Source organism: Python bivittatus, unplaced genomic scaffold, assembly GCF_059951505.1.
Source record: "Python bivittatus isolate LINGU-HERP-01145 unplaced genomic scaffold, Pbiv_v1 ctg000440_np1212, whole genome shotgun sequence".
Lineage (NCBI taxonomy): Eukaryota > Metazoa > Chordata > Lepidosauria > Squamata > Pythonidae > Python > Python bivittatus.
The window spans coordinates 429,242-444,162 of NW_028277063.1; the positions used below are offsets into that span (position 1 = coordinate 429,242).

General features: G+C 39.4%; 1 protein-coding gene across 1 annotated transcript; it reads right to left on the reverse strand.

The window, feature by feature from the left end:
* Window positions 1–7: 7 nt before the first annotated feature.
* Window positions 8–12,969, reverse strand: LOC112543117 (vomeronasal type-2 receptor 26-like). The gene is made up of 8 exons (XM_088142385.1): window positions 12,909–12,969; window positions 11,908–12,091; window positions 9,663–9,954; window positions 8,302–9,156; window positions 7,362–7,589; window positions 5,807–5,933; window positions 4,624–5,518; window positions 8–41 (listed from the first exon to the last, which is right to left on the reverse strand). The coding sequence occupies exons 1-8, from the start codon at window positions 12,967–12,969 to the stop codon at window positions 8–10; spliced, it is 2,676 nt and encodes an 891-aa protein (XP_087998511.1).
* Window positions 12,970–14,921: the final 1,952 nt, after the last annotated feature.

The following is a 14,921-nucleotide window of genomic DNA, read 5'->3' on the forward strand; positions in this document are numbered from 1 at the left end:
AAGATTTTTATAGGATTTGGGAATTGTAAGAGTGGGAAATCCTGAGAGTCTGTTTTGCTGGCAAATTTTCGGGAAAGTAGGCAGGCCCCTGTCAATGTACATGGGTCATTTCTATCATTAGCAAAAGCTGTGCTTTAGGATACACCCATAGACCTAGGAAAGTCCACTGTTAAGGAGATGGATGGAGAGAGGGAGAGAGGGAGGGAGGGAGGGAGGGAGGGAGGGAAGGTGGGATGGAGGGAGGGAGGGAGGAGTGGAGGGGTGGAGGGATGGAGGAATGGATGGAGAAGGGAATGTTGTGGTTCCTCACCTTGCTCTGGATTACATCCTTGTTAAAGTTGCCTTCTGGCTGAACTGTGAGCAATAGTGAGGCTTCTATTCTTTAGCTTAATTAGGATTATTGGGCTTTTTGCTTCCGGGGAAGAAATGGCAAACTGAAGATAGCTCTGCTAAAAGCAGAGCCTCAGTAAAATGAAGAGCTGGTGAGTAGGCTGGCTCTTTATAGTTCCTCTCTGGACAAGGAGAGGCCATGAGATCTCCCACAAGTGGTCCAGACAGTTGTTCCTCACAAGGGCACCACAAGTCAGTGGTCTCCAGAAGGTTTAGAGCTCTGGAAGATGAGGAAATCGCCATCTTGCTCTCTCAGAAGTTAGCACTTTTGAAAGGAAACAAAATTCTCATACTTCCTTTTCTAATCATTTATCACTTTCTAATCACTTTTGGAAGTTGCTTTTTAACTAACAAGTTTAACAGTACCAGGTGAGTTTCATTCTAAGGGTCCAGACCGATTTGAAGTAACATTTTGGAATTAATTCTAAGAATCCTTCCCATGGAAAAATGTCTTTGTTTTGAATTCTCTTTTTAAAAAAGGATAGGGTGAAACTTTGAAAGTTGGACACTAGAGGGAACCACGATGAACTAAAAATTACAATTAAAGTAGAAGAACACTTAAATTTGACTTATGAATACAGAATGAAGCAAAATATTTTAACACTGGGCAAACTGAAGGATATTCTTGAACAATGGACTCAGAAGTTAATTTTAAGAGTGTCTGCCTCAGTAGATACACTGTGTTTCAAAGATGTTATGAAGGAGGAGACAAGACTGAGACTGAAATGAAAGTAGATTTAAAAATGACAGGCTACAAGAATGATATGGAAAGAGACGGTACATTGGATATACAAGTGAAACTGTTGGTTGTCTTAAAAATTAAAAGGGATATACAAATAACAAACCAAAAGAGTGACTTGGATAATTTCCCTATATTGGATTTATGAAAGAGACCTGCTGAAGTTTTAAAGGATTTTGTGAGAAGAGACAAAAAATGAAAAGAAATCAAGTTCTATGACATTATTTGAAGGGATTAAAGATCAAGAATGTTAAAAGCAAAAGGAAGGAATATAAAGTTGGTTTATTTGATCAAGGTTAAAATAGATATGTTGTTATCTCTGGTAACCCTTAATGGACTTTTGCTAACTAGGCCTGAACGAGGAGGTTTTAAGGATTTGTTTATAGACGAGAGATGAGATATGAGAAGAAGAAATCATCTGTTGTATTTTAGGAGAGGGTGATAAGTTACTAAAATTGTTTATACCTCTGATGAAAGGGAAAGTCATTTCTTTATTTCTTTTCTTTTTCATTACTATATTCTTATTTTTTCTTTCTTTTCTATTTTCTTTCTATTATTTTTCTTTCTTCTTTTCCGCACTTTCTACTGTTTCTTTTTATTCTCTTATTTGTTTTAGTTTGTATTAGTTTTATTTTTTAATTACAATGTTTCATAACATTATTATTTTTTTAAAATCCCATTTTTTTAAAAGTCATCGGAGAACAATCCAAAAAATAAGATCAATGACTTGTAATTTAGCAAGGGTCATATTTGGTGGATTGATATCTCCCTTTCTGGAACTTCATGAAAAGAAGGTCAATTTTTAAATGATATTTAGTGGAACATTAAGAGAGTTTTATTGTCAGCTTTTTGCTTATGATTAATATTTAATTTTTTTGTGCCTAGGGCAGGTCATGCCTGAAATGTTGATGTTCTGACTAGATGGAAAAGGTCATTCTTTATGTAACAGGACAGTTAATCATTTATGATGAACAATGAAAACAAATTGCATTTATTGGAAAAATGAGCTACCTTCGGTCAAAATCAGTTTTCTCCAATCTGCATTCCTCCCACTACATTAGCATTTCAGATTCCCAGCTAGAATATCAGTGCGCAATTTCAGATATGAAAAATACGTAATTCAAAGGAAATCAGTAAAAATGGACCTAATTTCTATTTAATTTTTGTTATTGACAGTATCCCTGAAATAATAACAGAAATTATAAAACACCATACCAAACAATTCAAACTTAAACTTAAGGGTCATCTTGAAAGTCTGAGGGCTGAAAATTACCAAATCAGTTTTGGAAAAAGGTCCTAGAATGGTTGTATGATTCACTAAGATGATGTAATCTCACACCAAAATGCACTTGACACTAAATTAACGTTATGCTGTTGATGTCTTATCCGGTGGCTGGAGTCTGTGGGGATCTGGATGAGGAACCATAGGCTTCAACTGAACCCTGATAAGACTGAGTGGCTCTGGGTTTGGTGCCTTCTCATTCTGGGACTATACCATCCTTGGTACTGAATGGGGTTGCACTGCCCCAGACAGACCGGTGTGCAACTTTGGCATCCCCCTGGGCTTGCAATTCCTGCTCAAAGAGCAGGTGGCAGTCATGACTAGGGGGGCCTTTGCACAGCTTCGAGTTGTGCATCAGTTGCACCTGTTCTTGGATCAGGAATCTCTGTTCATGGTCACTCATGCCCCGGTCACCTCTTTGGTAGACTACTGTAATATGCTGTACATGGTGCTGCCCTTGAAGAGTATCCAGAAGCTTCAGCTGGTACAAAACACAGTGGCATGGGCAGTTTTATGTGTGCCCCTAGAATGGCACACATTACACCTCTGCTCCATAAGCTGCATTGGCTTCCAGTTTGTTTCCGAGTCCAATTCAAGGTGTTGGTTTTAATCTTTAAAGCCTTTCATGGCATGGGGCCGGGTTATTTGAGGGATTGCCTCTTCCCAATTACTTCTGCCCATCCCATCAGGTCCAGCAGAAAAGGCATGCTCCAGGTCGTGTCTGCTAGGAACTACATTTGGCAGGACTCAGGAGATAGGCCTTTTCTGCCCTGGTCCCCACCCTGTGCAACATCATCCCCCCACCAAATGAGACTGGCCCCCACTTTGATGTCCTTCTGAAAGACACGTAACACTTGGTTATGTCAACAGGCTTGGGGGTCTCATGGAAACGGGCATTTAATGAGATGGCTACATCTGTGAGATGGGTGGCATACAAATATGATAAATAAACAAACAAACAAAGACAAAGGGAAGGAGACGATGAGCCTAGGATGCAGCAGGGAACAGTGCGAGAGGACAGGGCCTGCCAAGAGATGGGGTGACATAAAGAAAGGACGGTGATCAAAAGTACAAGAAAGCAGTAGAGACCCATGTAAAGGTAACAGAAGTTGATTAGAGAGGAAGGTTGAGACACTGAGAAAAGCAGAAAAATATCACTGGCTATCTTCCTTTGTTGTTTACTTAATAAACATTCTCTGCATATACTTGGGCGTTCCAAAGTTTAGGATCAGTGGTAGCAATTTTCATTTTTTTTTTCTGTTTTTCCAAAAATCTTCCAATATTGTCATAAACAAAGAATAATTTTTTTTCATCAAAGTGTGAGCCAAGAGTTGTAGGGAGAGTGGAGAATAATCAACAGGAAAAAATGCGTATGCAAGTAAACGGCCTAGGTTAGGGCAAGCAAAACATCCCCCTCCCTGCTTTGAATTTCTAACATTCTATTCTTTATTTAATGAATGTTTTTAGATTCCCAGAGTTCTCTGAGATCCCTTAGCTAACTACATAAACTGAACTTGAGATATTATGCTATAAAGAAAAATAAACCCGCTAGCCTGGGGATCAAATATTTCATACAGACTGGTTGCAACCAAAATGTTTGATTCCGTACATTAGTTCCAGTGAAATGATACATCTAGGATTTAATTCCAACACTCTACAACTGACCGCTATCCAAGATAATGTGAAGGAAGAACTGATCACATATTGGGATTCTGTTAAGTAGCAATATTGTTAAAACAGACTGTCTTCAGGAGTGGGCCATTAACAGCCACAGCATTTATTTATGCAGCTACAAGCGAGTTCTTCACACGGGAGTAGAGAATATACAATTACTTGCTAACATTCTCAATAATATGGGGTTAAAGAGACCTTTTCAATACAAGGAAGATAGAGATTTCTTTCTCATGGATTGTGATCCGGCAGTTAGGTTTGCACTTTGTTTCTTCTTCTACAACTAAGATCAAACATTTATTAATGTCAAAACTCATGAATTATTTGTAATGAGATAGTTAGAGAGATAGAAAGCTACAGAGATGAATGAATCATTAAGATTTTTTTACTTAGCAAAAAGCCACAATTAGCATTCAACCATTCTGAGCCAATCTGAATCTTTCCGAGACAGTCCTTTTCAGCCACATTGGCAACCTTATTTCTCTATTTTACATCTATCACATGCTACTCCTAGCTCCTTCTCATGCAGTATCAATCATACCTTTTCCTTACCATTTGCTCCTTCTTATTTAATTCAGGATGCATTATAATAATGTAGCATTTGGGAAGGAAAATACAACCCAATAAACCCAAAGCAGAGGCTAATATGGAGAAGATCTCCACGGCTACCATGAATTTCCCCTTTGTGCTCAGGTAGGTGGGGATGAAGGACAACCAAACACTGCAAAACACCAACATGCTGAAAGTGATGAACTTGGCTTCATTGAAAGTGTCAGGCAGTTTCCTGGCAAAGAAAGCCATCGTGAAGCTGACGATGGCTAAAAGACCCATGTAGCCCAGCACAACATAGAACATGATCTCTGAGCCTTCATGGCACTGCACTATGATCTCACCCACTTGGGAATGCTTCTCTAATTCTGGAAAGGGGGGCTGGGTCGCCAGCCAAACAGCACAGATGCAAATCTGAATCAAAGAACAAACCACAATGACCAAGTCTGCTAGCCTCTTTCCCACCCATTTCCTCATCTTATTCCCTGGTTTCGTAGCCACAAAAGCCAGAACCACAGTGATTGTTTTGGCCAGTACGCAGGAAACAGCAGTGGAGAAGGTGATGCCAAACACAGCCTGCCTTAAAAGGCAGGTTACCTTCCTAGGTCTTCCTATGAAGAAGAAAGGGCAGAGAAAACATAGGAGCAGAGAGGAGAGCAGGATACACGTGATGCTCCAGTTGTTGGCTTTAACAATGGGAGTGTTTGAGTGTAACCTGAAGATCCCCATCACAATGACTGTGGCCATAGAAAGGAAAAGAGCCAAAACTGTCAAAGCTGCTCCCAGGCCATCTTCATAGGACAGGTAAGTCATTACTTTGGGAATGCATTCATGCTGATTCGTGCTCGGATACTGATCTTCTGGGCACAGCTCACATTCAGCTGCATCTGAAGATCACAAGCAAAGATTCAGTAATCAGATAAAACTTGCAGAAATATTATCCACACCTTGTTATCTTTATACATTACCTGATGGAGAAAAACAAGTTTGGAAGTCTACAAAAGTCATTTAAAAACCACAAAACAATATGAGGATAACCTTTTACTACACTATTCAAGAAAATAGATGGTAATAAAGTAACTAAATGTAGGTAAGGGAGAAAAATACTCCACTAGAACAAAACTCAAAATATCTGCACGTTCTCCTACGTAAGTAGCTCTGAGTCCTTCACTTACCCATTTGTGTTGAGATCCTCCCTGAAGGGCACTGAATACAATCATAGCAACAGATCTGTTTCCCCTGCTGAATAAGCATGCTCTGTCCAGGATGGCAGCTCTCAACACAGGTCGAATTTGGCACCATCTGTTAATATTCTCCAAAAATAAAAGAGTATTTAGAATGAGAATTAGAGGAATTTTCTCCTCTCCGTGCTAAATCTGAAGTACATATGTTTGGAGCAGATAGATCTTGGAAATTATGTCAGTAGAAAATACCTGAGGAAGGCATCCAGGCATTAATGTCTTTCAAAGATTCATGACACCACAATCCTCTGATGACCATAATTCTTCAGCAAATATTTACTGCCAACGTGAGCAGAGGTTAGATGACTGAAGAAGCAGCATTGTAGGAAGAGAGCCATCAGTTGCATTGGTTGATGTAGGATTTATATTAGGGTAAGGAAAGCGGAAGGGATGGGAAGTTTGGTTATGAAGATGGAGGCTGCACATGACACAGATTGTAAGTTCCTTATCAATGAACAATTGTAATGTGTAACAATCTATTATGTTTGTTGATACCTTCTGACATGGGCTGAAACCTTTTAATGTATGTGAGGTCACCAAATCTCTCATTCAATAGTGGTCTTAAAACTCAGTTTTCCCAAAAAAATCACTTTGAAGTCTGCCATAGAGTGCCCTGGGAGGTGGAATTGCTCTGTCATTACTTTGCTCTCCTTTTGAGACATTAATGTTTTTCTACAAAATGAGTCCCAATTGTCCTATTGGGGCACGGCTGGCAGATTAAGGCATTCATCGTATTAGAGGAAGAGTATGTGAAGGTGCCTCTAAACTTGTGTGTCCACTAGTTGGGCCTGTAACTGTTGGTGTGGATTGTAGAGGGATAAAGCCTGGGTTTGTTGCAGGGCCTGGTTCTCATGTCAGAAAAAGCCCTACCAGACTCCTTCGGAAGGAGCAGCCATGGATAGATTTTCTTTTTTAACAGTTCCTTCCCAACTTTTTCAAACTTTCTTGGATTGTTTAACTAGTAGTTTTTTCAATGAGTGAAACGTTACACTAACAGGCTTAAACCACTCATTTCAATTACAAATGGTTAAGCTTCACAGATTTCTCCTCTCTTAGGTTAAAATTCAACCAAACACTCCCCTAAAAACAACAGTCCCCAAAGAGTAAAGAACATATGGATCTTGGAGATACCATCATGTAACTATTTCTCCCTCATTACAAATAAGAAATTCATTCCCATGTCAAATTATCTAATCAGTGCTCTTCCTTTCTACTTTCTGCAAAAGAGACACGCCTTCCTTTCCATCTTTTTCCCTAAAAGCCCAGAGCTTCGATGCTCCAGACATTTTAGTCTTCCTCTACATTTCAGGACCAGATCAAATCTAGTTGTGAAATAGAAGTATGAGAACAATATAGTCAAAATTGTGTTTTTCTCTTTTCTGATACATCTTCCAAATTCACATAGCTCTTGTCACTTTCCAGACTGTGGTTTTGAAACACCACTCAGAGGAAACTAATATTAAGAACAGGAAAATATAATAGTTCCAACCTGATGAAACTTGGGATTCCAGGTAATGGTACTTGCATTAATGGTGAATTCTTTTCCAACTGGAACATGGGAATCAATTCTTCCTACTTGGACTCTCTGGAAGGTTTCATTAGGGAACGTCACCAAATTGATGAGGTCATAGCCTATTGCTAAGTCTCTATTTTCATCCAGAAATATTTCATCTCCAGCATTATTGTTAAAGCGGACTTGTCTCAAAAAATAATTAAGCTAGATGGAAAAGGGAAAAGTTGATTACCATTCTAAATTGTAGAAAATATCACCTGAAATGTCAGTGATCTGACATTTAAATAGAGATTTCCCACAATACTGCAAATTTGTGCTTTTGAAGAATGCCAAGAATTGAAAAGGTTTATCCAAAGAGACATGAAAGTTTAGCCATATCAGCAATATTTTTCACCTGAGCCTCTCCAGCTCACCATAGATTCATCCCACTTGCTCTAAACCATGTAAGATGACAGAAACAGTGTCCTCATAGTGGAATTAAGCAATTGATTGTTTTAGTTAATTCAATAAGGAAGAGATTCATAATGCATTAAATTATCCACTTTGGCATCAATTTCACTGGCACATCTGCATTCTCAATTTCTAAATCACTTTAAGTATTTCTTTAAAGAAATCTCTCTTTTCTTTGATAATTTATCACCAAAAATGTGGCACTCCCAATTTAGATAGCTCTCAACATTCTTCTACATTTTTTAACTGAAAAGTGCAAAAACTGCATCACCTTATTAGAGGATAATTAATAACCAATTAATAAGGTCACCTTTTTTTCTTTTTCCTTTGTAATTTCCAAAGCTGATTATGCTTACTAGCTTTTATCTGTAGTTCCATCATGTATGCTTTTGTTTTAGTTCTATTTTGATTTTTTTTAAATATATTTTGGCATTTTAAATTAGTTGACCAATTTAGTTGTAAGTACCTGCCATGGGTGATCTTTTTGGAGATTCCATTGGCCTTGCTTTCTGCTTCCCCTCCATTTCCATCTCCTGGAAGACAAAGCATGGAGAGAATGTGCTACAGCATAAACAGCATTGTAGATGCTGTAGCTCCAGCCAGACATGCCCATTTCAAAGACAGATCCAGGGAGGCTCTCCAGCTTCTCTTCCCCAGTGCAATTTTCCATTTTCTCAACATACCGTCTGTGAGCATTGAGTGAGCAGAAGAATGTCGATGTCCAGAATTCAGAGAGGAAATAAAATGAAGACTTCAGGGGATTTATTGTCCCAACAAACTCTTGGAATCCTGGCACTACGTTTGTATGGAGTGAGAAGGACAATGTCCCATTGAAGGAAATTTTGCTAAATCTTCTCGCAGGGTTCTGAGCAGTGAAATCCCACTCACATGTTGTGATCCACACCTTCTCAAGAGGCTTCTTATAGCCAATTTCCTTTGAGTATAAAACCATTTGTAACCCCTCCAGAGACTGACCATCTCCATATACAAGGAACACATTGATTTCACTCTGGGAGATAACAGATTGAATTGGAATGATTTGTCTCTCCAGTATCTCCCTCGATAGAAATAGCGACATTATTGGGATTAACTGTATCCAAGCTATGCAAATATTATTTTGCAAGAGCTTGGGCCTCAGAGTTCGAAGAAAGTTTTCACCACTCTCATTATCTGAAACAATGAGACTAATCCAGTTCCATCCAAAATATTTGAGGAGTCCAACAATCCCCACGTACTGAAGAGCTTCATTGGGGATCATGCGGTAGAAAGAAGGAAACCCAATTTTGTCTCTCAACATGGGGTCAAAGGAGCCATAACTAGCCTGGGGGGTGGGGGATTTAATTCAAAGAAAAACATTCATTTTTGAATAAACTGTTTCTAAAGAACCTGCTAATATTACATTACAAATTTACTGAATATTCTAGAAAACCCATTTCAGTATATTCTTTTGGTGGAAGGATAGACCCGGCTACATTGTTCATGGGTGCTTGTTTGGAAGACTTGAAGTACCAGGTTAGGGAGATTTCATATCTATTTAGGCACTAAGAGTCAACACTGACTTGAATGCATTTAATCAGTCAATCAAGCAATTAATCAATCAGAGTATTTAAGTTGGGAGTTGAAAAGAAGGTATGAAAGAAATTTGACTTCTCACGTTTACACTGCTACCCTGCACCAATCAAAGGGTAGTTTCTTAGTGTTTTCTTTCCTTAGTTGGGAATCATCATAGATGTAAAATGACAATTCAAGCAATAAAGAAATGTGTTTTTACGTGGAGACTTCAAGAACAATCTTTCTAGTTCTATATATCTATTTTGAAACACTTACCTGTGGAACTTTGTAAGTACTTAAGATGTTGGCCATGTGAATTGAATTCTGAGAGGTGAGTCCACCAATGATGGCCATGATTTTCTCTTCGGTGACACAGTGGTAATTGAGTGGGTTCCCTCGTCGGAGGAAGAGAAGGTCCAAAGTGGTCCATGTAGTTCTCCATGAATTGTACACATTGTCATAAATCTGGGATCCTAATGTGGTGTTGGGTAAGAGATCAGGATTCTTGTTGATCTCTTGAATGGTGAAAAGAAAAGCAAGGACATGCTGGTAGTTTTTAGGGATTAGGCTGCAAAAAAAAAGAAGAAAGAAATCTGTAATCTTAAATCTTATCTGAAGATCAGATGGCTTACAGCTGAGATCATCATTTGTCTTTCTACACTAAATGCATGTTTTCTATATGATCAGGAAATCTTTTTCTACTAATGACCCAGTTATTCTCTAAAGGCAAAATGAATAAATGGTTATTCTTTCTTAATTCTCCTCATCCTCTCAGTGTGTTCATTTGTGTGTGATATATGTTGTATTTTAAAAATTCATTGTTTCCCATTCTTTTCAGTCTGGAGCTCCTGTTTCAACACAGTAGCTGGTCCTGATCCACTGCAGGGAGGGGTCCTCAGAGTTAGCAGTCAACTTCTCCACTGGAGAAGGAACACTCTCCTTGAAGGAACAGACGTTTGAAAAACACAGACATATTCAAACAAGCCACTTCTCTTACCTCCCTCAGTAAAAATGCTCACAGCCATCCCTCTAACATTCATCTTTGCAAGCTCTCTGCTTTTTGAGCTGCTCAATATCCTGGCCCATCTGGACCAAGTCTGCTTTTCTTTCTCTCAGCCTCTGGAAGCCATAATCTTCCCCCAGCCAAACTCACTCACTGCTCTTCCCTGGGGAAATTTTCTCAGTTTCTTTATCCACCTTGACCAAGTATGTTAAGCAACGCAAACCCCTTGCACCCACCAGACTGCCCACTCATCCTGTAGTGGCGAGGAAGGAAATGCCAACCTGGCAGAGTCACAGTGCTGCAGGAAAAAAAGCTTCATGCTTCTCCCCTGTACCTCTGACTCACATGTAATCTTCTGGCCTTTCCTTACAGGATCTGCACAGTCCACCAGCAGCCCCTTCTCCCTTCCCTCATCTCAACTATCTTGATTTCTCTGAGCACCCACAGATTCCCTTCTACCTTTCTGACTCCCTTTAGTGACAGATCTATGCAACCAAATCTGTAGCACTGAAGGCAACTCCTTTACTTTTCTCCACAAAGTTTTCATCAAACATCCTTCCCATTTGTACTAGATGTATCTAGTACTAGATGTATCTCTATGGTGACTTTCTGGGCTGCCTGCATGTTACATGCACATCTGTAAGGTGTTTTAACAAAGGAATATGCACCGAAATGAGAGAAGAACTGGAATGGATCCAAAGTACCATGTATGAATCTGTTACTTAACTTTGACTCTTGACTTTAGAAAACAGAAGAGCTTTCCTTTTCACCCATCAAAGTTATTCAGCTTTCTTTCCTATGTATAAAAACGAATAGCTGCTCTTTTAGAAATATTCCCAATACCAGCCTATCATTCTGTCCATACCCTTTGAAAGGGGTCTTGAAAAATGTGATGCCCTTCGACAGTTCTGTCATAATATTCTTAAACCTGGTGCTCTCAGGTTGTACCAGGGGTACAATCTGAGGCCAGCCTATCCCATGGACCAATAGAATTTCAAGCAAAAATTGTACATTTCAGTGAGAAAATGATAAGTAATCCTCAGTGAATATAATGCCTCAAGATAACTTTTTTATTATCATTCCTTTCACATTGGGTGTCTGTTTCTAAATCTTACAAGACAGACACTCGCGTTCATTAGCAAATTCATCTTCACCTAACAGGTTAAGCTGCCGGTAGCATCAAAACATTTCCCCCCAAAAAATCATAAACTGAGACCTAAAGAGAGTTCTTAATAGCCAGATGTGAAACAAGTTTGCTCTTGGCTGAATTGGTGGTGCTGGAGTGGTGAGGAAATAGTTGAGATATAAATACTCAAAAACTGGACAAGCGTGGAAGAGAGAGGAAAGAGAGATGCCTGTTTTTAAATACAGTGATTTATTTTGTGAAATTAAAAATCAAGGGGCACACCTAATACATTATTTTCAAGGAACAAAGAACTACTGCATAGACGTTTTAGTGGAAGATAATCATCAGGACAAGTCCGGCATTCAAAAATAAATCAATGAAGAATTACTTACTAAGCAGCTTCAGTAAAAGAATGTGGATTTTCCACAAAGCGCTGCAGCTTGAAATTACCAAGAATCAGGGATACAAATTCACCAATTATAATTTCATCAGAAGGAACGGATGGATTGGAAGAAGTTTGCCTCCTCCAAGGATCGTTCAGGTTCAGACATTTGCTGGAAGAATCACTCAGTCCTCCTATGAGCACAATTAGATGAAGAGATAAGCCCCAACCCAACCTAGTCATGCTGATAGTCAGTCCCCACCTGGAACATTTGTCTTGGCAGAAGCTTTCGGGAAAAGAAGGGGAGAACTGTGGTGCCATCAAATCAGCTCATGGGTGGGGTGGGAGAAGATCTTTGAACAAGGTTTTTATAGACTCACCACAATTTACTAGAGTTGAAGTGGGCCTGGGGAGACCATTATTTTATACCTAACAGCTAGTTCTGAAATTTGTTCCACTAAATACCATAATTGTAGTAATGATAGGGCACAGAATCAGTTTTGATAAAGAAAACAATCTCAGCATAAGCCAGTAGGAGATGCTGACGGTAACCCCACAGAGGAGATAGATAGAAATTTATAATTTAATATAATTTAGAGGCCTCCCACGTCCAAATGGTTTTGGGAAGTTTATGCTTAAAAAAAAAGTGGGAACAAAAAAAAAATAAAGAGAGAAATCATTAGCATCCAGAAGGCAAGCTCTCTAGAACAAACAAAACACCCCACAGAAGCTCAACCACTATCTTGCCCCGAGGCCTGGGAGGATAGCGAAATCTTTAGTGATTTTATGAATGGCATCAGGATGGGAGTCATAGAGATCTCTGGTAGGGTTCTATTCCACAGCATAGGCACCACAGCAGATAAGTCCTGATAAGCCATACTGTTTAATGGAAGGGGCCCAAAGTGCACCCACATTGTCCAACTCTGTGAAGATCTCCTTGCAGTCCCTCAAATAGCCAGGACACATACTGTGAAGGGCTTTATTGGTGATACTCAGCACCTCAAATTGTACCTGGAAGCCAATTGATGGCCAGCTGACTGAGGTAGGAGGCTATCAAAGGTGCCACCCCCATGGGTGAATTATGATATTAAGGAATAGAAGATCTTTTCCCAGAGGAAGAGAATTGTATTTTAACCAGAGTGACTCCTGGAGCCATATCATGGGAAAAGGCCACCCACAAAGAGGGGTCCAGGTCAGAAAGATTACCAGTTGGTTCCCTGGATGATCTTTTATACACACACATCCCTCCTTAGCAAAGACCAGTAAAATTTCCAGGAAAGATTTTTCCGACCCATCCAAATAAATCCCTTGGTGGTACAATATGTTTTGACATCCAATTTACACAATAAACACCTTCCTGACAAATTTACAGTAGTATGATCACTAAGTAAAAAAAGTATGCTGTCTTCATTGTACTCTAATTGGGCCAGAGAACAAGTAAGAAATAAGAAGAAAACTGTAGAACAGAAAAAGGTTGTAGCAGTATCAATTAATAAAGGAGTTTCCTGGCCAGGAACAGACAAATCACACAAAGAGATGTGGCTGGTTAACAGACACCAAAGCACACTCATGGCTAGTAGAACTGGGGCTTCAGCTAACCTAACAAAACAGAGTTGATGCAAAGTGATCTTATACAGTCCCTAGCACTGGAGGCAGAGTGTTCAGTTGTGCTTGTGTTGGCACAGATGGTGCAAAAGTGAAGGCTTGCGGATCAATATGTAGGTCCTCGTAAATGCCATTTATGCTACGGCATTGGTTTCTCCTGTGTCCCGGCTTTTTACATTAAAAACATGACATCTCAGGGTTCTCTCCCTCAGCTTAACCTACGACACTGGATGACCCTTTGGTTGAAGTTGTTGGATTTGCAGGGCAACACAACAATTATGGCTGGTCCAAGCCTTAAGATTCATGCCTTCCCAAAACAAAAGCACCTCTGTGTCTAAATGACTTCATGATTTACAGCTAGTACACTATTGTTTTACCGCTCGCTGCCAGGCAGTTATAATAAATTAGAACCCCAAGATTCTCATAACTGAACATGGATCTTCTATTGTTATTTCCTGCCTTCTCAGTTCTTCTCCTAGTAATGTAATAATTCAGGCTGAGTGGGATACAGGCTGATTATATTCTATCTCCTTTATTCAGAGGATCAGTTACTTATGAAGAATTAAAACATTAAGAATAACATTGTATGAAGAGTTAGTATAGTATAGATGCAGCATTAAAACTTCTTCTTTATGTTTTATTGCAAATGGCTTCCTGATTAGTTACAAGAGCTACCGGAGTCTCTTTCCTTCTGGTTTAACATAGATATTGGCTACCTTCATTTCCTTTCTCTCCTTTATATATCATCCAACTTCCACTTGCTTGTCAGGTTTCATCCAGACCATCTATTATTACAGATACTAGAAAATCCAAAATGAAGCAGAAAACTGGCAGCTGCCAATTATGAATCTCAATCCATATATATAGCAGTCTCACAGTTGAGATCTTATGTCTCAACATCCCAATGGACTGACAGTGGGTGGACCAGCTGACATCCATGGATTTTTATTGCAGTGGATATCTAGGTCTCAGCCTCCTGGCATCTCACCTTCGTCCTTCTAGCCCTCACACTGCTGTCTTCTCTCTTTCACCCTCTTTTTCCCCTAATTTCCTGAGCCGTCTGGTAGCCTCCCTTCTAAGGGAATGACCAGTGAATCCTTTACTTGCGTTCTACCAGAATAATCAACTTAGCTTTCCTGTCAGGGCTCTCCCCTTGTTTTGAATAAATCTATCTCCAACTCTGAGTTATTCCAGAGTTAAGCATAACATCTCCCACTGGAATCTACTAGAATTCATTCTGCTGCACAGATATGTGCACTAGAACTCCAACCTCATGAAGAGATGAAACCAACTGATATAATTGGAAGATTACCTAAGGAAGACTGGTTTCCTTACTGCTGATTTCTTAAAAGCAGCTTTTATCTCTTTATTCCACAAACTGTAAATGATGGGGTTTAAGGTTGGAGTCACTGCTATGTA